The sequence below is a fragment of the Panthera pardus genome, unplaced genomic scaffold, assembly GCF_024362965.1.
Source record: "Panthera pardus isolate Hobbes unplaced genomic scaffold, ASM2436296v1 HiC_scaffold_16, whole genome shotgun sequence".
Taxonomy (NCBI): domain Eukaryota; kingdom Metazoa; phylum Chordata; class Mammalia; order Carnivora; family Felidae; genus Panthera; species Panthera pardus.
In genome coordinates, this window is record NW_026526721.1 from 80,994,568 (window position 1) to 81,017,947 (window position 23,380).

General features: G+C 45.7%; 1 protein-coding gene across 3 annotated transcripts in view; it reads left to right on the forward strand.

The window, feature by feature from the left end:
- Window positions 1-21,533, forward strand: part of IGF2BP2 (insulin like growth factor 2 mRNA binding protein 2) — a 156,333-nt gene extending 134,800 nt beyond the window's left edge. Inside the window, exons 10-16 of one of the 3 annotated variants that reach the window (XM_019463419.2) lie at window positions 111-239; window positions 10,941-11,009; window positions 11,854-11,970; window positions 15,307-15,381; window positions 16,763-16,894; window positions 18,546-18,659; window positions 20,312-21,533. In XM_019463419.2, the coding sequence (XP_019318964.1) occupies window positions 111-239; window positions 10,941-11,009; window positions 11,854-11,970; window positions 15,307-15,381; window positions 16,763-16,894; window positions 18,546-18,659; window positions 20,312-20,404 (729 nt within the window). In that variant the 3' untranslated portion in view covers window positions 20,405-21,533. The remainder of the gene's footprint in view (window positions 1-110; window positions 240-10,940; window positions 11,010-11,853; window positions 11,971-15,306; window positions 15,382-16,762; window positions 16,895-18,545; window positions 18,660-20,311) is intronic. The other 2 variants (XM_019463422.2, XM_019463421.2) reach the window with 2 other exon arrangements.
- The last annotated feature ends 1,847 nt before the right edge of the window (window positions 21,534-23,380 follow it).

Below are 23,380 nucleotides of genomic sequence, written 5' to 3' on the forward strand. Positions count from 1 at the left end.
AGGCCAGGGCAGAGCTGATTAGGAGACCGGACAAAAGATGGAGGTTGACTCAGGCAAGCTGGGCCTCTCTGGTCTCCTCCCCTCATCTTTTTCTCCATTTCTGTTCCCAGCAACAAGCCAATCTGATCCCGGGGTTGAACCTCAGCGCACTTGGCATCTTTTCAACAGGACTGTCCGTGCTGCCTCCACCAACAGGGCCCCGAGGAGCTCCCCCCGCTCCCCCTTACCACCCTTTCGCTGTAAGTAGCTCAGCACCCAGAGGTTTGCTCATGTTCTGGGCACCCCCAGGCAGCAGCGTTACTCTGCTATGTTGAATCAGTGAGCTAAAGCTTTAATTTGGAGGCTGTGCTCATAAGTGATTGTAGGATAAATCCAACATTTCTTAGGACTTCTTCCTAATGGACAGATAAATATTATTAAAAATCCTCTAAATACGTGCTCTGAAACATAGTATATGTCATACCTAGGAAAGAAACTACAGTGCTAGCAAATTCACTAACTAGAAGCCTATTATAAAAAAGGAAATTTGAATTTCTTAATTCAAATAAGAATCATGAGTATTGTTCATTTATTAAAATAATAGGGTACCTGGATGACTCTTGAATATATATATATATGTACATATATATATACACACATATATATATTACATATATTTCTCGCCTATGTCTACAACTCAAATGCATCATATTTTATTAATAGACATTTTTTAAAAGAAAATAATACACAATATTTGTTTCTAAACAGCACAATGCCTGGCATTTAGTAGGTTCTCAATAAGTATTTACTGAGTCCTAATTAACAACAAAAGAAGAAATGTGAATGTTCACAAGTTTTCTAATTGTTGCTTCCATTTACAAGCATTATAGATCAATACATTATCAAATTGGGGTTCAGGATACTTGACAGCTTTTTTTTTTCACTCCTAATTCTTCTGTATACGTATTGCTTATTTTTTAAGCAAACTTTCTTTCCTCCAACGTTCATACTTTGTAGTGGGAAGAATTAGGTTGATGAACGCTACCTTGGCCACTCTTTTCTTTTGAGAGGTGGTCTCTAGTGTAGGCATTGCAGTGTGAGCATTCCTAGTAGCTCTTTGGATTATTTGTAGAGAGACTGAAACCACTGTGCTCTTCTGCCAAGAATATACAGACATGAACTGGCACCCACATTTTTAGTCACAAGAATGTACACATTCTGCAGTCTTGTTTATGTACAGATCTTCTGAGCCATTTCTAAATCTTCATACCATTTCTTTGGAGTTATATCCATTTTCTCTTAAACTAAAGGATGGGGCCCAGTATTGAGCCATGTGTGTGGAGATGAGAGCCGGGATAAGTGGGATCTGGGATGTGACAAGAAGGATTGTGGCAGCTGTGACAATCATGTGTCTGCTCCAGGGACTTAGAACAGTGATGACAGGTGCCTGTCCCCAAGTCTTTGCTGTGAGATTTAACAATGACCAAGCTTGGGACATTTCAGTGATGTTGAGACACATCTCCTTTTCTTAGGAGAAAGGCTGTGTCTACTGCCTACAGAAGATAACCTCAGAACTTGAGATAAACAGTGGGGGAAAGGTATGTTAAAACAGGCCACTTCTAAAATTGGTAATCTGAGGGGGTAAGCAAACCCTTACTCTGAGATTTGGCACAAGGGCCAGACTCCCCCACCACTTATTTTTGTAAATAAAAAAAATTTTTTTAATGTTTTATTTACTTTTGAGAGAGAGAGAGCACACACAGGGTAGGGGCAGAGAGAAGGGGGGACAGAGGATCCAAAGCGGGCTCTGCACTGACAGCAGTGAGCCCAGTGCAGGTCTTGAACTCATGAACCGTGAGACTGTGAGCTGAACCAAAGTTGGACACTCAACCCACTGAGCCACCCAGGCACCCCTGTAAATAAAATTTTATTGGAATATAGTCATGACCCTTTGTTTATATATTGTCTATTTGTTTTTTTTGCTATGATGGTGGAGTTGAGTAGATGCAGTTAGAAACCTTGTGCCCTGCAGAGCCTAAAATATATATTTGGCCCTTTACAGAAAGAGTTCACAGACCCTTGAAATAAAACCAGGGGAGAAGCTCTCATGTGATAGCAGGATATTTTCTAAACTTGAAAATAAGGTTTGCCAGTTGGAAAGCTCCTTTTCATCTGAGATTTTCACTAAAACAGTACAATAACCATTTTACTAAATAAAATACATAGTTCCTGTTCTTCATCAAATAGATTTTACTTTCTTTATGAAGCTAAAAGCCATGTGGTTCTGATCTTGATCACATAGATCAAGATTCAATTCTAACCACAGCACATAGTTGCCCCAACTCTCTGTGACTCTCCTTTCCTGGGGCAGCTGTTGAAGTGCAGAGCCAGGGAATGGAGGTGGCCATCACTGCCTACCTGTGCAGGACCTAGGACAGGTCCCCAAAGCCACACCTGCAGTGTGTGCATTGCAGGTTGATGGGCCCAGGCATCCTGAGGACAGAGTGGGGTGGGAGCGATAGGCATGTTTTAAATACTTCTATTATTTTCTTGTCATGTAGGCTTTCAGATTTTCAGAAACCTTGGGTATTTCTTTCCTTTTATGTATCACAAAACACCAGTACTTTTGCTCTTGGGATCCAAAGGTCAGGAAGTCTCTGTACCTCTATACATGGAGCTTACACATGCCAAGGTTGGTCTCTAACCTCTTCAATTTTGAAAGCATATGTGTATGTATGAAAACTTACTATTCTCTGGTTATAAAAGTAATATGTACATAGCATTTAAGAAGCAAATAATACAGGGGTGCCTGGGTGGCTCAGTCGGTTAAGCGTCCGACTTCGGCTCAGGTCATGATCTCGCGGTTTGTGAGTTCGAGCCCTGTGTCGGGCTCTGTGCTGACAGCTCAGAGCCTGGAGCCTGCTTTGGATTCTGTGTCTCCCCCTCTCTGCCCCTCTCCTGCTCATGCTCTCTCTCTGTCTCTCAAAAATAAATAAATGTTAAAATAAATTTAAAATAAAAAAGAAATAATACAGAAATGTAGAAAGTGCAAGTTTTTTCTCAATGTAGAAATAACCAGTGTTTGCACATATGAGTGTGTGTACATATAATTTCTAAATGTTAAATACATGCTACATGTACCTAAAATATATATATTCAAGGCATTCACTCTGCTGTGGAAATCCTTGTACGTTGGCTCTTTTATCCAGTTATTTCCTCAGAATAAATTCCTTGAAATAGAATTGCTGAGCCAAAGAATATATAAATTTTCTACATGATATGTAATTATAAAATACATAAATGTTGATACATAATACATAAATTTCAATACATGGAGGATGTATACTACTTTTCCCTCCCACCAATGTGTGATACAGATTTTTTCTCCCATACTCTCATAACCCATGTGATTATCCCTTGCAGTCTGATACTTCATACATTTCTTTTGTTATTATGAGGCTCAACAGTTTTTACTGGCCATTTTTTCCCCTCTAATGAATTGTCTTTCTATATCCTTCGCCCATCAGTCTTTTGAAAGGCAGTATAGGTTCTGGAGCCAGACCACTTGCATTTTAATCTGTCTACTATCACTTGCTGTTTTTAACCTCGGACAAATGCCTTAACCTCTTTGCATCTCAGTGTCCCTGTCTATAAGATGGGGGTGGTAATTGTATATATCATGGTGTTGTTGTAAGGGTTTTTGCGTAAGTTAAAACCTGCACATAATTCTTTCTGTGTAAAATTAGTGCTATTGTCATCATCTTTATTTTCCATCTTTTTGTTACTGATTTGTAACAGCAATTACATATTAAGGCCATTATCCCCTTGTCATACTGTAAGTATTTTTCACCAGCTTGTTATTTCTCTTTGCTTTATTTGTCGTGTCTTGTGCCATAATAATTTTAAATATATTTTGGACAAACTGTTGTATGAAGTAAATTGTAAACATGTCCCGTGGCCTGCCTTCTCTTACCCAAATTTTACCCAATAACCACTCCCCCAAAGTATAGCACCTTTATGTTTCCATTTTTCAAAAATGTTTTCTAAGCATATATACAATCATATTATTCAAAACTATAAGTGGAATCATGTCATACACACAGAATTACAAGGGTTTTGTTTTTGTTTCACTTATTATGGGCATCTTTTCACAATTAAACCTAATTCTCTTTAATGTCTACCTAGTATACCATTGTATGAATTTACTATAATTTTTCTAACCAGCACACTATTTTTAGACATTTGAATTGTTTCCAGGTTTTCTCTACTACACGTAGGGTCAAAATGAATATTCCTTTTCATAAGTCTTTGCACAATGTGTGAGTATTATCCAAAAGTAAATTATCTAAGACTAGAATTATTGCATCAAAAGGTATATGCAATTTAAATTCTCACAGATTTCTCTTCACCAGAATTCATGTAGAAATTTTAAGAAGTAAAGTAGTTAAATCAGTGACGTTTTGTATTTTGGCCTTTGGTGTCATGCTAAAGAAAACATGTCCCATCCAACACTGTAAAGGTATTCTCCCATGTTTTCTTATAATAATTTTTAATTGTTGGATTTTGAGGATTGTTATTTGTATCTGTAATTCATAGGGAATTTATCTTGACTTAAACTTTGACAAAAAGATCTTTTTTTTTTTTTTTTTTTCCAAATGGATAGCCAGTTTTCCCCAAATCACTTCTTGAATAATATACCATTTAATCACTTAGTTTGAAATTCCAGGTGTCTCATACACTAAATTCCCACTTAGTTGTCTTCCTGGACTCTGCTCCATTCATCTCTTTGTCTATGCTATAATTACTGTAGTTGTATACTCTCTTCGACAGCTTTAACAGCAGGATTATTTTTTTCCCTAAAAGAATGAATTGGAGAGATGACCGACTTTTAATATGCTTGGGAAAATTAAAGAATATGTAACTTTTCTGTTCCTTGAAGATTTTATCCATAAAACATCTGGGCCTACCACCTTTTGGAGACAAATCATTTATAAACTTTTCATTTTATTATAAATTATTAACTTGGTTTTATTGGTTTTTATTTGTCCATAAAAGTATTTGTTTCATCTAGCTTTCACATGTGTTGGCATAACATTGTACAAAGTGGACTATTGCCTTTTAAGTCTCCCAACTTGTGTATTACTCTTTTGTAATTCCTAGCATCATATATTTGTGTTTTCTTTTTTTCCTTGACCACATTTGCCAGGGCTTTGTTTGTTTTTAATTTCTAAGTAGTTGATGGGTTCTTTTTTGTTATCTTGCAGTTCTTTTCTATACTTGGTATTCAGACAGTGTTATGGCAGCGTTTCTGATTTTTGTGACCTTACTCATGCATGGTCAGTATTTTAATTCGTGGGCATTTGGAAGGATGCACCTTCTCTGATGGGCTCGAAGTTGTGTTTATAGCTATAAAAGCAAGCTTCTGATTGGTGGCTCATATCCTCTATCTGATTATTTTTATCTGTATGACTTATTATGGGAGGAGTTTGCTCTTCTCCCACCATGATTATGGTTTTGTCAGATTCTTCTAATAAGTTTTATTTCATGTATTTTGGTCATAGCACTCTAGAAATAATCTGGAATTTTATTCCAAACTGTTCAGCTTCTTTTCCTAATGAATACACAGTCTCATAACCTGTGGTTTAGAATTAACTAAACTGTAACTGGTTACTTTGTCCACTGCAGATGGTTTCTTGTGCTCCATATCCTCTCATTTTTGAGTTATTTGGGGGCTTTTTTGTTTGTTTGTCAGGAATGCTTCCTTATACAACTTTTTTCAGCAATTGCCCTTATGTAATATAAATTCTAAACCTTTCTAGATCTGAAAATGCCCTTCTTTTCTTTTCCCTTCACATGAATGAAAGTTCAACTGGGTGTCTAGAATTTCTAGAGTAATAGTTCCTCTACAACTCTGAAAACATTACTTTTAGTATTTTTTTTTTCCAGATAAATGTGCTACCAGCCTGATTTATTTCGTAGATGGCTTTTTTTCCCTTCTGTCTGTAAGAGTTTTTTTGGTTTGTTTGTTTTGTTTTGTTTTTGCCTTTTTTTAGTATTTTGCCTTTACACTTGAGTTCAGAAATGTGAGTCTCTGCCCTTTGATCTGAAGATTCAGGTTTTTCTTTGCTTCAGGAAAATCTTTTGCTTCTGTACTTCATGTTAGTATTACTTCTCCCTCCCTCCCTCCCCCCACTTCATTTTGTCCTTCTGAAATTCCCACTTTATGGATTGTAGCTCTTCTTCTCCATTCTCATATCCAGTTCCTTCTTTTTGTTTTGCATGGGTTAATCTTCTGATGCACTGATGGACTTTTTAGGAGTGTCTTTTCTGCTATTTATACAGCCTTTGTGGAGTTTTTCCTTTCCAAATCCATCTAGGTCTCTCATTGATCTTTTCTCATAGCAGTATACTTACAGATGAATGAAGTCAAATCAAATTTTTTTTAAAAGTTCTGTTTTCTGAATGAATTCACTTGGGTCATTTGTTTGCCTTGCTCGGCTTTGCTCCCTTCTTCCATGCTCCTGATTCTTAATACACATCTAATAATTTTAATTGTCCATTCGTATACTTAAATAAACTCAACAGAAGGCATATTGGAATCCTTAGGGGAGTTTTTTCATAACATGCCATGGGCCCCACCTGAACCAGTGAATTCAGAATGTTCCAGGTGGGGCAGTATTGGGGGTAGTAGTTGAGATCTTGGGCTACAGAGTCAGATACAGATCTGTGCTCAAGTCTTGGCTTTGCCTCTTGCTAACTTAACAGTTTCTAGTTTTCCTCAGCTCCTGAGGTTGTCCCTTGAGAACACACAGAGGTGGATAAGCAGCCATTGTGGAGAGGCCCTTTGACAAGCTGGCGTAGAATGGTGTACCTTCTGAATCTTGGAGAGGCTCTGCCCATGACACTGACCCCTCTGGCCGAGTCCACTCCATCCCCCCAGGCCCATGCCCACATTCCTGGTTCCTAGGGAGAGCATCCACCGTCTTTGCAATGTGGCATCAGTCTTTCTTCACAGTACAGCTGTTTCAGTATTTGAAATTTGTATGCCTGACACTTGCTCTGTCCACTGCTCATTTCCCAGCCCTCACTCTTCCCACCCCTCACTCTTCCCACCCCGTGATTTCTTCATGCTTCAGTTTGTCACCTAAATCATACATCATGATTATGGTCATACATAGCAGCTTGGGACTAAAGACTCTGCAGTTCTTCCAGGAAAAGCAGGTCCAACTGTTTATAATTGCTTTTTTAATTTTTACTAATGCATTTGATATATACTCCTCTACCTACCCCCCCCCCCCCTCGGAAGAGTGAAGCATAAAGGAAGAGCAGACACCAGTTTCCCTCAAACTGAGAATATAACACAAACCGGTGGATAATAATGACCACCCACCTTGCAGCCTCTGTTGGCAGGGGGTGGGGACACACTTGGCAGGGTCACCTTTACTGTAACACCCCTCCCCCACTCCCTAGTGTCATAATGCTTCTTAAATTCTTAAAGATAGAGGAGCTTTTTCACCACCCCCTCATCTCTCTGGCATTGGAATTCTTATCTTGGGATTCACCCTAAGACCAAAAACAGCTCATGTGGTTCCTGGTGGCTTCTAAACCTTCAGATGGAGGGTCTGTGGGAGCAATACATGGGGAAGGAGGCGTCTAAAAAAATAGTAATTAAAAATAATAAATAAAAGAGCTTCTCCTTTGTAAAATAACTAGGGACTCTCAAACTGGGACAGTGAGACCGACTGCCGTGTTGGGTTGGGTGGGCTTCCTTGCCGACCTCCCCCTCCTTGGGCTCTTGGTTCATCAGATGGCTGCAACCTGTTTTCCCAGTAAAGAGAACATTTATTCAAGTCATCAGCGGGTGATTTCTCTGATGGTTGTGATGAAGCGTGTTTTGAAACCTTCCTCCAGTTGAGATTGTAGACTCCATCCATAGAAGGTTGGGAAATCGCGTGCTTTAAGCATACATTTCATTATAAATAAGTACTCTTTTAACACTAACAATTCAGTACTACAGTACCCAATGATAGATCCTTCCACTCCTGTGACCCCACTCAGTGCCACATAACGTCCTTCAGGGGCATCCATGGTACTTCATAGGGTCAGATCCAAGTTCAGACCAAGGCCCACAAGCCCTGTGTGATCTCAGACTGCCTGCCCCCCATCGTTTGCAGCTTTTACCCTACCAGCCCCTTTTCTGTTTTTCCAAAGGCCAACCCCTGTCCTAGCTCAGCATCTCTAAGAATCTTGCTTACAATGTTTCCTTCCCCAGTGCCTTGTGTGCAGTTCCTTCTCCTCCATGGAGCCCAACTCAGAGGTCACCTCCTCAGAGAGTCTTCCTGGGCCGCTCCAGCTATATTTGGCATCCCAACCCTAATCTCCACAGCTTTGCTTCCTCACGTCGTCCTGTTCGTTTCTTTCACAATACTTGTCTGTCTCCCCAATAGGACGTAAGTCCCATGGTAGCAGGGATCTTTTCTGTCTTAATAGCTGTGTCCTCAGCACCTAGAACAGTGCTTTGTATATGATAGGTGCTCAGATATCTTTTTCATAAATGAATGAACGATTGAAGGAACCCTCACAACATATTAGAAGATCTAATTTCTAAAAGATCTAGATATTTTATTTTCTAGATCTAGACATGATATTTTAACCCATTTGTGGATGAGGCTCAGAAGAGTTGAATAAATTATTCCAGCTTGTATGGAGCTGATGATTCAGACTCAGGTCTTATGAGTATTCTGATTCTGAAAACCAACTTACGTACATAAAGCCAGCACCTCTGCTAGAAATGAGCTCCTGACTGCCAAGTTTGGGATTCTTTCCCCACAAGTTTTCCCACTGTAGTAGCTCGTGAACACAAGGAGGAATGGGGAATTAGTCCTTTTAATACTTTTATAGCTAATTCTCTCTCCTAACCCAAGTGGTAGGTCTAAATTTGATACAGTGTTTATGTTGGGAGTATTCAAACCCAGAATAGGAGTCACACTGTGGCTGGTCTATTCTTGGTCTCATGTGAGTTTGTGGAGGAAAAGGCAAGTCACAATTCAAAAGAATTATTGCTGCCCTGAGGCCTGAAAGAAAGGATGTCCTGCAAGAGGAAATGGAGGGGGAGCAAGGGGAAGCATCCTTTCCCCAAGGTAGAGCTTTGAGCAGAAAGCCACAGAAATTCTCCCTTCACCCTCCATGGCTCAGGACAGGGACCTGCAGGAAGGGTCTGGAGCTGAATGCCCTTCAAGGAAGAAGCAGGACCGGGTAAGCCCTCTTCGCTCAGCTTCCAGTCAGAAGTGGAAAGTGCCAAGGCAATGCTGGTCTCATAGCACCCTCTTGTGGGTGTGAGGTGTCACTACAGCTTCCTTCCAAAACCTGAGAGCAAAGGCTTGCGTCTACACAATAGTTCCTAAGCACAGCCCTGTGATCACCTAGGCCCACAGTGGGGGAAGCCCCTCCTGCAGTGCCCATGTCTCCTCTTTCCCGAGGCCAGAAGTCCACTCTCCAAGCTCAGAAAGGGAAACCCTTTCATTTGGTCCCTAGTGTTATAAGATGAAGTTGTGATATGGAACTCAAAGTCCATCTGGAGATCTGGGAGACTGAGAACACAACGGGATTTGTTCAAGGGCCCTCCAACAAACACTAGACCCCTGTAAGAAGCCTAGGAGGTCATCTTGCAGGGCGGGTCCACAGACATTGACCCCGTGGTGCTCTGAGCCATTCACCTCCTTTCCTGTAACAGGTGTGCCAGCATTTATGTGGCCTTATGCAAAGTGCAGTTAACTAGACTGTGGATTCTGTCAGTGTCCTGTCTGTACAAATGTATGATATCAGACCTATTTCTGTCTTGCAGGCCTGTTATGAGGATGAAGAGTTTGTGAATAAATTACCTACCACAGTGCCTTGTATATTAGATATTCAACAAAAAGCAGCTACTTTTTTTTTAAGTTCATTTATTTTTATTTTTTTATTTTTTAAATTTTTTTAACATTTATTTTTGAGACAGAGACAGAGTGTGAGTGGGGGAGGGATAGAGAGAGAGGGAGACACAGAATCTGAGGCAGGCTCCAGCCTCCATGCTGTCAGCATAGAGCCCGACACGGGGCTCGAACCCACAAACCATGAGATCATGACCTGAGCTGAAGTCGGGCACTTAACCGACTGAGCCACCCAGGCACCCCATAAGTTTATTTATTTTTGAAAGAGAGAGCAGGGGAGGGGCAGAGAGAGGGAGAGAGAGAGAATTTCAAGCAGTCTCTGCATGGTCAGCGTGGAGCTCGACGTAGGGCTCGAACGTACAAACCATGAGATCATGACATAAGCTGTGATCAAGAGTCAGATGCTTAACCGACTGAGCCACCCAGGTGTCCCAAAAGCAGCTGCTTTTTAAATGTTATTGTAATAGCTCTTTTGTTTTCTATCCACATTTGTCTTCCTGTTCCCTCCCGGCCCTCCCTCACACTCACACATGATGCTATTTATTCACTCATTATCACTCCTCTCTCAGCCTCATTTTCAATCCCTCCATTCTCAATCTCTCCATTCCTTTCAAAACTCTCTGAGGGAGCTCACAGACCTGGCTTCCCAGGAGCACATTTGCTGGCCGTGAATAACTCTAGATTTTGTCCTACTGTCTCTGTGCCTTTTAATCCACAGTCCGTGGCTTCCCAGAAAATAGAAGCCACTGGGCCTGCCTGTCTGAGGGAGGGCAGGTTCCTAAGAGTTACTCCCGTGGTGGTAAGTTCCCAGGGGCCTAAAGCATGGTGCAGCTTAACCGTGATAAACATTCAGCCAGGCATTCAGTGCTGCGGTGGGAGAAGTGGAGCAGAGATCTGAGCTGCCAGGGACCAGGTGGAGCCAGGTGACGGTACGCTGAGCCTGTGCTGTGTGCGGGAATCTTGCCTCCCTGAGTTTGGAGAATGTCCCTGTAGGCAGCCACTGACTGACCGACTATTTCTTTCATGCTGCAGACTCACTCCGGATACTTCTCCAGCTTGTACCCCCCTCACCAGTTTGGGCCGTTCCCGCATCACCACTCCGTAAGTGCCCCTCGGTTCAGCCCGTCGGCCACTTTTCCCTCTCCTTTGGCGGGTACCACATAGGCTGTGGTGGACTGACCAGTGAATGTCCTGGCGTGAGTGCTGGGTCCTATGTGTCCAGGGCTTCTTGTGAGTGACACCAAACTACCCCAACAGTCAGCACTCCTGCCAATGCTTACAAATCCACAGGTGGCAGGAAATGGGTACATACGAATGATCAAGAGATAAAATTAGGAGATAGTATTTAGCAAAGAAGAGCATTTCTAAAGGTCTTTGAACAAATGGGGTCATGTCATTCCCACAGACCCCTATGGGGACGACCCCTGTTCTCTTTCGGCTGTCACCATGTGGCATGGTCACGGCAGGTTTACTTATCTTCTTTCGAACCTGATGTCACTCTGGTGAAGATACCAGTCATGGCTACAAGGTGTGCAGAGTTGTTTCCTGTTCTTCTAACAAAGTGCCTCAGGGCCCTGTCCTCAGGCCAGGTATATTTAATAACAGTATTGATTTCTTGGATAAAGACACAGGAGCGAGCAGTACTTATCACATTTGCATATGACAGAAAGCCTGTGAACAGCTTTCTGAATCCAGGAAATTCAGAGCTGCTCAAGAGGAGTTCCCATTTCGATTGTCATGTAGTGCTCCCTGTGCCCAGGTTTGTTCCTTAGGCCTCACACCTGCAGCTCCTAGGCCACAGGAGCATCCCATGCACCATTTTGACCATTTCCTTAGGTATTAGGGCTCCCACAGCACACAGCTCATCGTAGATGCTAGGTACCTGCTGAGTGCCTGATGGAACAACCCAGTGGGAATGATGTCTTGTCTTGTGCTGCCCTTCCAGTACCCAGAGCAGGAGATTGTGAATCTCTTCATCCCGACCCAGGCTGTAGGTGCCATCATTGGGAAGAAGGGGGCGCACATTAAACAGCTGGCTCGATTCGCTGGGGCCTCTATCAAGGTAAAGCTGCTCTCCACAGCCACCTGTTTCCCGCCTTCTTCCATCACCACCTTCCCACCCCATGTGCCTTGTTCCTTCTGCTAGTCCTGAGCAACGCTGACTCCTTCTGGGGACAGACTCCCACAGGATCTGGCAAATTGGCCCCCAAGATTAATCCTATCTGCTCTCATCTTTACCTCTCTCATTCCTTTCTTGCTCAACTAACAACTGAATTAGAAAAATTTCTAGTAACAGACAAGCCAACCCAGTCCTGTTTGGGCTACCATAGTCTTCTTCTTAAGAAGATAAAGCAAAAAAAAAAAAAAAAAAAAAAAAGAAGGGAGGAAGGGAGGGAGGGAGGAAAGAAAAAGGCTGAGGGTTTTTTCCCCAACCTAAGGGAGCGGACTTCAGCAGAGCATCATTTTCACTTCGCTGTGCTTTGACGCTTTAATTAGTCTCTCTGCTTCACAAATTCTCAAGAAAGTAGTTGGGATGAAAAACTCTTTGGAAAGTGATAAAATTGTAGGTAAACAAAAGCTGGTATCACAGCCGGACAGGCAGTCCTGGGACTGCACAGAGCGGCTCAGGAAGGAAGGCCCCTTGATTTATGGAAATGGTGGTGAGTGTAGTTACAGACCCACATCCTGCCCCTTCGAGCGCCATGTGAAGAAGCGCCCGAGAAGCTGAAAGGGAAGGATTATTCGACCCTGGTCCTGCTCCAAGCCCAGCTATCGGCTCTGACTCACAGGCAGAATGCTGAGCACGTCCCAAGCCTCATGAAACTCTTTTGAAAACAGAGTTTCCGTTGTTACGTAAAATAATTTGCTACCATGGGACAACCCGGAATTCCGAGCGAGAAGTCTCATGACTTGGAGAGAAAGAATGCTTGCGCTTTCTCCACAAGAAGAGCTGGAATTTCTCCCACAGCAAGTGTGCTGAAGAAAAAGCAAAAACAAAACATTCTGAGTAGTACAGCACAAGAATTGCAGCGAGACCATCAAAGAGTATTATTTGGGCAAATCATTTCCCGTCTCAGGCCTCAGCTCTGTTACCTGCCAAGCGCAGAGTCTAGGCGGGAGCCCTGAGGTGCGGGCGGACTGCAGTGCAGCACACGGGGGGCCATGGCTTCTAACAGGCTTGTTGCAGCTAAGACCCCAGCCCACATGCCGGCAGCCGTGGCAGGACAGGTACAGCGTGGAGGACCACTGGGCCGGCTGCCCCCAAGGGCCTTTCCCTGTGTCCAGTCATGTGGCCTGAGATACCGTGCAGGAGACAGAATGAGATGATTTCAACTCAAAGGGGCTCAAGGGATTATGACATGAAATCCTCTCTTTTTCCCTGGGAAAAGTGGGACTTAGAGAGGCCCAGGGACCAGGCCAAAGCACGCAAGTGGCAGGACTGGCCCTGACCTCATCGGTTGTGCTGCCCTATAGTGTGCTAAACACCACTGGGACTGGCTGGAGCACTCCCTTCCCACTTACTGTTGCCCGTGAGGAACAGGGCCCAGAGGGTTTCACTGAGTGTTGAAGGTCACGAAGGTAAAGAATACAAGAGCCGACATTTGACCAGGTGATGTGATCTCTGGTCCAGTGTTTTTTCCACCTCAGCAACCTGAGTGCTATACCAGAGTCACTCCCCGCTGGCCTTCAGGAAACTAAGAGAGAGGGCAATCCCTTGGGCTCCACTCCACAGCGTCCCCACCATCCTTCTATGTCCCAGCAAGGTTGAGCAGTGGTGTATCACCTGACTCATGGCCTCTGATGGGCAGACACAGCAGGGCAGGACCAAGGGAACAGAACGGGCTCTGCAGGCTGGCAGTACCCCATCACCCTTTATGCTGCACACAACATCCTGCTTCTCCAGCCGCTGCCTTCTTTCCCGATCCCTGCCTGTCTCCATAGCAGTAAAGGAGAGAAAACCACAGAAGCCAAGTATTGGTGAGACAAGCTTTCTACTTTTAAAAATCAGACCTGGCTTTGTTATTTTCAACAGGACTGAAGAAAGCATTTTCTCTAAAGCAAAATGGATAATCTCACTCTAAAGAACCCTCCATTCCTGCTTTGCCTGTCTTCAGGGACCACAGCTACAGGCACAGGGAGATGCTCCCAGGGCAGGGAGAGAGCTGTACACTTATATGTGGGAGCTGAGTGCTGGCAGGGGCTGGGTTGAGGTGAGGTCGGGAAGATAACACCCCAAGATGCCTGGGTCACAGACAACAGCTGGGCTCCCGTCACTCTGCCCTGCAGAGCATCCGGCAGGCTTCAGAATGCCACACAAATCTCCTGAGCCTTACTCCAGCCTGTGCTCACCCTGGGATCTCGGCAGTCACCTCCCCTCCGGGTCCTGTTTGTTTCAGTGATAAAACAGGGTTCTCCTTCCTGGTGCTCTCGAGGGAGTTTGCCGGTGGAATGTCATTCCAAAGCTGCAGGAGCATACGAGTAGCTCTTGGACTGCTGGTCTTGGCTGGTGAATGTCAGACAGTTGTACTAACCTCACACTTGACTCATTCCTAAATGGTGTACCCTTAACTCATTTTAAATTAACTTTGGTTTTGCTACACCGTTTTCATTTTCAAAGCTACCTTAATGATTTTCAGAATAAGGCAGGGTATGCAGAAAAGAATATAAAATGAGTCTAACGACAACAACAAAAAAAACCATGCTTGCTTGGTCTGTCATTGAGTTGTGTTACAAGAGAACTCAGAATCACAAATAGAGCAGATAGACTCACAAATAGAAGGCAGCATTGAGCTTGCCAGATTTCACCTCCAAATTTCACAGATGAGGACATGGAGGCCGGGGAGGGGAGGGATTTGCAGAGCAGACACTGGGACCAGGGTGACCTCATCCTTGCTCTGGTGCTGTCACACTTGGTTCCTGTGCCGTGGAGGAGCTGGTCCTGGCCACTCATGCTGTAGCTCAACTCTCCCTTGCAGCCAATTGCCTCTGTGAGCTGAGAACTAGAACCAGGGGCACCTTTCCTGCAAGTTGGCTCCACAGTAATGCCTCTGTGGACTTAGCCCTTACCCCCTCGGGGCCCTGGGTTGGGCTGGCTGAGCCTACACCTCCTTCTTCCTCCTAGAGCTCTTGACTCCCTTGGCTCGGTAAAAGGAGGCCAGTCATTGCAGGTGCTCGGGGCAGGGACGGGCAGGAACTCCTTGCACTGCTTCCAAGTCTGCCTGGATGGTCAAAGACCCAAATTTGATACTGGACACTATGGTGGTATCTTCCTAAGACCCAGAGTGAAAGCAGCAGTTGCAAAGGCAGAAACCACACCATAATCCCTTGCTAGTATGTGAGAGGGGACTGGGGACCACAGCCCGGCAGCAGCATTTTCCTCTTGCCTTGTAAACTGCAGATTGCCCCGGCGGAAGGCCCAGATGTCAGCGAAAGAATGGTCATCATCACCGGCCCACCTGAAGCCCAGTTCAAGGTCAGTGCCAGGGGCCACCTCAGCCCTGCAGTAGCTAAGGGCCTTTAGCAGGTGGCGGCCATCTCAGAGGCATGTTCAAGACTTCTTTGAGAGGCCCAGCCTCGATTTTTCTTCCTGCTGCTGCTCACTAGTCTCAGACTCATGCTGTCTTGCCTACCTCCAGGTTGTTCCCTGGAGCTCTGCTTCCTGGAGCACTCCTTCCCTTCTCTCTCATGGAAATGTAGATTGTCAGTGCCTAGTTCAAATGACACTCCTCTGGGCTATCTCTGACCCCTTAGCCACAGTTTTGAGGATAAGTGTCTCAGACTCCTTTAGTATTTTATACCCTTCAAGCTGTGGGGGCATAACCATAGGGTGTAAGGGGAAAGACCAGTAGCTTGTTGGGAGTTTGGTCGGATGCATTTTGTTTTTGCCCTTTTTTCTCCCCTGGGAAAATTATAAATTGAGTTTTCTAAAAGAAACATATTTATAAAAGTATAGTCCTATTAAAAATACTGAAAATTTGAGAAAACATTAACACATGTGAAAACATTTAATAGCCCTTCAGCTCATGAGTGGATAAACAAAATGTGATCTATGCACTCAGTAGGAAATTAGCCATAAAAAGGAGCAAAATTCTGATGCATGCTACAGCATGGATAAACCTAGAAAACACTGCATGAAGTGAAAGCAGACACAAAAGGCCGCATATTATGAGAGTCCCTTTATACGAAATGTCCAGCAAAGGTAAATCCAGAGACAGAAAGTAGGGGTTGGGGAAGGGACGAATGGGGACTGCCTGCTAGGTATGGAGTTTTGCTCCGGGGGACTGGGATGGAGATGTCCTGAATAGTGGTACTGGCTGCTTAGTGTAGTGAATACACAGAAAACTCCTGGACTGTATACTTCAAAATGATGAATTTTAGGCTGTAAGAATTATATCTCAATTGTTAAAGTTTTTTTGCTTTTTTTTGTCTTAAACCGTAACGTCTCAGCTTCCCTGGCTGGAGTTAAGACATCAGAAAGCATCCCCAGTCACCACCTACCTCGCCTCCATCCTTTTGTAACCCGGGGTCTAAACATACCATGATGGGAGGAAGTTAAGAGTCCCCTGGACAGGTTCATTCAGCCAGGCGTTTGTAGGTGCTGTAGATGAGGGAACTAAGACCTAGTTCTGCCCCATCACCACCACCCCCGGCCCCACACGCAAGCTTCCAAGAGGCAGCGGTCAGGTACGTTCCTTGAGTGTGGCAGGAACAGCCAGGTCTCTGAAGGAGGGAAGCAGGGTACGCAGCTCCCCCGTGGTGGCCCCAGTGAATTCGGGGCTGGGGGTGTGCAGGCCTGGGCTCCCCGGCCGGTTCTGGCAGCAGCACGGCGAAGCGGTCACGCCTTGCTCTCTCAGGCCCAGGGGCGGATCTTTGGGAAACTGAAGGAAGAAAACTTCTTTAACCCCAAAGAAGAGGTGAAGCTGGAAGCGCACATCAGAGTGCCCTCTTCTACAGCTGGCCGGGTGATCGGCAAGGGCGGCAAAACCGTAAGTTTGCTCTGAGCTGGCTTCATCTCCTGGGCCCATTCCCTGCCCCAGCCTGACCCGATTTCCTTGAGACCCCCACTGGCTCTGGAAGGACATTCTTCCAGAGCCGGGGGCCCCGAATCCGTGGTACTGGGCCAGGCCACCAAAAACACCAGGGTTCTGTGCCTAGAAATAGGACATCTCAGCTACATGCTGGGAAGTGAAGGTCCTCCCTGAAGAGGAGGCGGCTGCCTCCTGCCCCCTTTAAACCCACACAGAACAGCAGGAAAACACTAGGGAATAGAGCTCCACCCAGTGTATACCTACTTAGCAGACTGTCATCTTCTCTAAATTCACGTTCAGAGGCCTGCAGGGTCTGGAGTCCTACACTCTCCCCTCACTTTTCAAACTTTCCATCCTGCAGATTCTGTCTTCTGGCTCTTTCCCAAACCTGCCCACCTGTTACAAGGGAGCTAGGTTAGCAACCGCGTGGTGGGTAAAAAAAGGAAATACTTTAAAACAAAAAACAAAAAGCAATGAAGGTTTTCAACATGAAGGTGGCAGCAACACAAAGTAATTTGAAAAGTGCCAGAGGATCAATTCTGAAGCCTGTAGGAATGAGCAGATAGTTCTGTCAGACACAGAAGTGATCTGGAACATGACTTACGTGGTGGGGATATGACATCCCCCTTACGTGCATAGGGGATATGAGCCTATGCACACTAGCAAGGTGACAGTGTTGAGTGGCAGGAATTTGAGGGATCTCTAGAGTCGTATGTGTGTGCACGTGCACACGCCTGCTATTTGCTTTACACAGAAATTCTTACTAAGGACTCAAAGCTAAGTTCTACATACAGTGAGTCACCTTTATACAAAAGAAGAAAGTTGAATGGTTTGTGGATTACTCCCCACATCCAGGAATGTGACCAGTATCAGAGGGCACACACCGGCTCTAGGCCACTTGGGATGCCCTAGGCAAGAGAGAGCAAATGGCCCATGGGGGATTAGACTCCTGAGCCCTTTGATCTCCTATTTGGTCGTTTTAGAACCTGTCCGTGAATTCTGTTCATCAAGCCAACACTGCCCCCCAGAGACTGTGAGCTGTCCACCGGGCCTTGCAGACCCCACCTGTGTGTTCAGCACCCTGCCAGGGCCTGGGGTGAACCCCGGGCAGTGTTGGCTTGTTGAGGCTGGTGAGGAGGAGCACCGGAGTGCAGGAGGTGGGCTGCAGGTGAGGGAGAGCAGCACGGGCTGGCCACTTCCCGCAGGTGACCGGCACGGAACTGGAGTGGCAGGGAGAAAAGGTAACAATCCAGCGGCTGAAGCAGCATAAGTAGGACTCGGAGTCAGGGATGAAAATGAAGAGCAAGCATCAGAGCAAGGTCTGATTAGAAAGGAAACTTTACTTTGGTGATTTTCCTTCCTTGGTGCTGGGAGAGCCTGGGTCACTGCGAGCGTGTGCACTCCAGAATAAGAATTCAGCCCCAAAAGGAGCTCCAGGCAGTCGGAGGCTGGACCCTCCCTGGGCCTCCCATTGATCCCATGTGATCAGGGACTGGGAAGCCCCCAGACATGTTCTGGACTGAAGGAAAGGAGAATAGCCTCTAGCTGCCTTGCCCTCCAGCACGCCCCTCTCCCACTGCCTCCTGACCCCACTTTTCTCCCTTCACAGGTGAACGAACTGCAGAACTTAACCAGTGCAGAAGTCATCGTGCCTCGTGACCAAACGCCGGATGAAAATGAGGAAGTGATCGTCAGAATTATCGGGCACTTCTTTGCTAGCCAGGTACCTGTGCTGTGAGGGTCTGGTGTCTCGTGCCGGTCTCTTTTCAGTTCTGAGCTACTGGTGGCCTGTTGGGTTGGCCGTGCCCTGCACACACACCCCACGACAGATGGAACCTCTACCTGGCTCTACAGGGCAGGGGAAATTGTTCCACACCTTCTCAGCCCTGCTCTCCCCCAGGCATGCTAGGGGAGCTTGAGGAAGAGGCTAGCACTTTGAAGTCAAGCCAAGCACATCTCAAGCCCCCTGAAATGCTAAAGCATGAAGTCTCCCCTTCCTCTGCCGTCTCCTCAGGCCTCAGTCACCACGTTCCCCTGGCGGGAACTACATACCAGGCAAGGACCCTGCCTCAGGGTGCCCCAGTCAGGCTTTGAGTGCCAGAATTCCACTGTTAAGAGTTAAACATGCTCATTGCTGGAGACCTTCATTTCTCTGCTGTCCTTCTCCATCTCACCATGACCTGCCCCATCAGAGCACAGGGCCACTTCGGTTTCATTCAGAAGGACCAGTGACCTCCTGGTTCACTGGCATCATGTACTCCTGGTTATTTTTGACGCCTTTATATACATACATTTATATACATACGTATTATATACATAACATACATTTATTTATTGAGAGAGAGAGAGAATCCATGTGTGGGGGGGGGGGGGGAGAGGCAGAGAGAGGGAATCCCAAGCAGGCTCCACACCATTGGCGCAGAGCCCAACAAAGGGCTTGAACTCAAGAACCAAGAGATCATGACCTTGAGCTGAAAGTAAGAGTCAGATGCTTAATTGACTGAGCCACCCAGGCGCCCCTCTTTTTGATGCTTTTTGTTGTTTGGGTATGGAGATAGAGCAGTCCCAGTCCTTGCCCTAAACCAGTGAGGGGGGTCAAAGCTTACACTAAAGCCTTGTCTGAGTGCTCCACTTGCTCTCCCAAAGCCATGCCAGGGGACCTGTGTGGGCAAGGCACTTGCACACAGCTGCTCTCCCGTGCCCCTTCCTCCAGCCAGAGCCCCAGCCACACCTCCCTCTTCTGCCGTTGTGTCCCAGCTCCTCAGGTGCCCTGGGAATGTGTGTTAACTGCCAGGTTCTCACAGGCGTGCAGCCTCAGGGTTCTCCCTGTACTGGAGTACTGGGGTGGGGTGAGGGGTCAGGTTTGGGCTCACATGTTTTCTCTAGTGCAGGATAGAGTGTCTGGGCCAGTTTCTCACTTCTTCCTCATCCCATTTCTTGTCCGTCTTTCCCAGCATCACACTCGTGTTCTTCCTAGTGACTCCAGAAAGGTGGGGGTGGGGGGGAGGGAAGGGTTAAAGCTGCCATGTGTATAGTGGGAGGGGGATTGCTGTCTGACCTCCATGAGGCCCCCTCCTCACTGGTTCCCTGGCTCTGCTGCTTGGCTTATCTGTCCATCAGCCATTTGGAAGCTTCTGGGCTCCCATCTCCTTATTCCACACCCAGCTGCCTTGAAGTAGGGGTGGGGGGAACCCCGCCACTTTAGGCAGAAAAAGCCCCCGGAGTGAGGGCCTCAGCGGGTAGACAACAGTTTTCTGAGCTTCCCACTTCCTTTCCCCAAGTCCCAACCCCACCCTCCCACCCCCCGACCCCCACTGCTTGTCCTCAGAACCGGGTTCCTTTTTCTCCCCTGTCCCCTCCTCTCCCTTGCTGCAGACTGCACAGCGCAAGATCAGGGAAATTGTACAACAGGTGAAGCAGCAGGAGCAGAAATATCCTCAGGGAGTCGCCTCACAGCGCAGCAAGTGAGGCTCCCACAGGCACCAGCAAAACAACGGATGAATGTAGCCCTTCCAACACCTGACAGAATGAGACCAAACACAGCCAGCCAGCTCGGGAGCAAACCAAAGACCATCCTGAGGAATGAGAAGTCTGCGGAGGCACCGGGGACTCTGCAGAGGCCCTGAGAATCCCAGGGGCCAGGAGGATGGTGGGAGGTCAGACCGGGTCCCTGCCCGGCCTCCTGCCTCCCCCAGGGCCTCTGCAGGCTTCCCAGCCATCCACTGCACCATCCACTCGGATCTCTCCTTACCTCCTACAACGCTATCCCTTTTAGTTGAACTAACATAGGTGAACGTGTTCAAAGCAAAGCAAAATTCACACCCTTTTCTTTTTGTGGAAATTGTCTCTGTACATGTGTGTACATATTAGAAGGGAAAAGATGTTAAGATATGTGGCCTGTGGGTTACACAGGGTGCCTGCAGCGTTAATATATTTTAGAAATAATATATCAAATAACTCAACTAACTCCAAGTTTTAATCAATTATTAATTTTTTTTTTTCTTTTTAAAGAGAAAGCAGGCTTTTCTAGACTTTAAAGAATCAAGTCGTTCTTTGGGAGGTCTAATGGTTTAGTAAGGAGCTTCGAGACCACCCACAACAAATTCACCCGAGGGGAATCTCGGAAGGACACTCACAGCAGTTCTGGACCACCTGTGTATGTCAACAGAAGGGATACCGTCTCTCTGAAGAGGAAACTCTGTCTCTCTTCATCCCTGTCTAGCTCACACACCCATTTCTCTTTGCTTCACAGGTTTTAAACTGGTTTTTTGCATACTGCTATATAATTCTCTGTCTCTCTCTGTTTATCTCTCCCCTACCTTCTCTCCCTCCCCTTCTTTTCCATCCCCATTCTTTTTAATTCCCTCATCCCTCTTTCTCAATTCCCAGTATCTACGCACCCCCCCAGGCAAAGCAGTGCTCTGAGTATCACATCACACAAAAGGAACAAAAGCGAAACACACAAACCAGCCTCAACTTACACTTGGTTACTCAAAAGAACAAGAGTCAATGGTACTTGTCCTAGCATTTTGGAAGAAGAAAACAGGAACCCATCAAACCAACCAACCAAACAAAGAAAAATTCCACAAAGAAAGAATGTATTTTGTCTTTTTACATTTTGGTGTATAAGCCATCAATATTCAGCGAAATGATTTCTTTCTTTAAAAAAAAAAAAAAAATGGAGGAAAATAGCAATTTACACGAGGTCGTTGGCCCAGGGCGTTAAATTTACAGATTTTTTTAAACGAGAAAAACACACAAAAAAAGCTACCTCAGGTGTTTTTTACCTCAGCACCTTGCTCTTGTGTTTCCCTTAGAGATTTTGTAAAACTGATAGTTGGAGCATTTTTTTATTTTTTTAATAAAAATGAGTTGGAAAAAAAATAAGATATCAACTGCCAGCCTGGAGAAGGTGACAGTCCAAGTGTGCAACAGCTGTTCTGAATTGTCTTCCGCTAGCCAAGAACCTATATGGCCTTCTTTTGGACAAACCTTGAAAATGTTTATTAGAAAACAAAAAAACAAACAAAAAAAAAAGATGACAAAGAAAAACAGAGAGAGAAAATATTGGAGATGTCCTGAATTTCAATAGGGTACGCGCCATTAGGGCTTTTTGCGCTAAAGGATGAACATGTACTGGTTTATGTGAACAAGCCATTTTACCACCAGACTGCAATGCCAGTTTCCTCTACTGCAAACAGTGTTCTGTGACAAAAACAAAAAACAAAAACAAACAAACAAAAAAAAAAAATGAAATATATCCAGCTAACAAGATCCTGGTGTCTTGGTCTCTTATTTTACTAAGCATTGCCTGTCCCGAAGTGTCAGCAGAATTCCAGCTCTGAAGGACTTAGGGGAATGGGCAGCCATACTGAGGAGGCAGGCTTCTCCAGGACACTTTCTGGAAGAAGCTAAACTAAGTCAGTGGTGCTTAAAGTGTGGCCCCCAACTGGCAACATCAGTATCACCTGGGAACTTGCTGGAAATGCAGATTCTTGGGGTCCACCTTGAATCAGGAATTCGGAGGGGCCCCTCAGTCTGCTTCAGCAAGCCCTCTGGGTGATTCCTGTGTATGCTAGAGGTTGACAGCCATGGAACTGGAGGGACGGACTGGCTGCAAGGTAGGTAAGGCCAGCCCCTAGCTTTAGGGAACTGTAAACCTGGCCAGCACGGAGTTGATTTTTATGTGGGGGAGTGCAAGAGCATAAAGTGGCTGACAATTCAAGGGAGGAGGTAGTCATCCCTCCCCGGAAGCCTAAGTTGTAAATATTCCAGGAGATCAGACAGGCAGGTGTAACGTTGGATTGGAGGGCGGGGGGTGCGCTGTACTGGATACATGAATGTATTGTGAAAAGGTTGGAGGGAACGTCCCTGCTCCATTTATGAGCCTTCGTTCCTAGACCTGTGGGGTCTACTAGAAATGGATGCTAGCAGTCCAAGCAATCTTAGGAATTGCGGTGAAACTTGACTGCCAGTGGGGGTCAGTCAGGCTTTTGGAGGTGATCAGGGCACAGCAAGGACAGGTGGAGGGGAGCTGATGGGACTGCAGAATAGCCACGTCCCCCTTGCAACAAACTTCGAGGGCTCTCGAATCACTTAAAATTTGTTCCTCACTGATGTCCTGTCCCCATACCCCACTGTCTCAGAATTCCAATTTCTGTGATGCTGTTTGTACTTTTAAAGTTTCTGGCACAACGATGCCAGCTGATCCTCTCCCTGCTATGGCTGACACGCATACAGGCAGGAACAGACTGTCCATTCCTGTGGCTCCACCATCCCTCCTCCTCCATTTCAGACTCCAGCCCATTGCCCTCTCAGGGGGAGAAATCAACCACAGGTTGACGGTGCGAGAGAAGCCACAGGGTTATTTCTGAAAGCTGTGCCCTGGGTTGAGGGGTCTTTCTTAGATGAACAGAGAAACAGCACATTTAAAGGGCTTTAAAT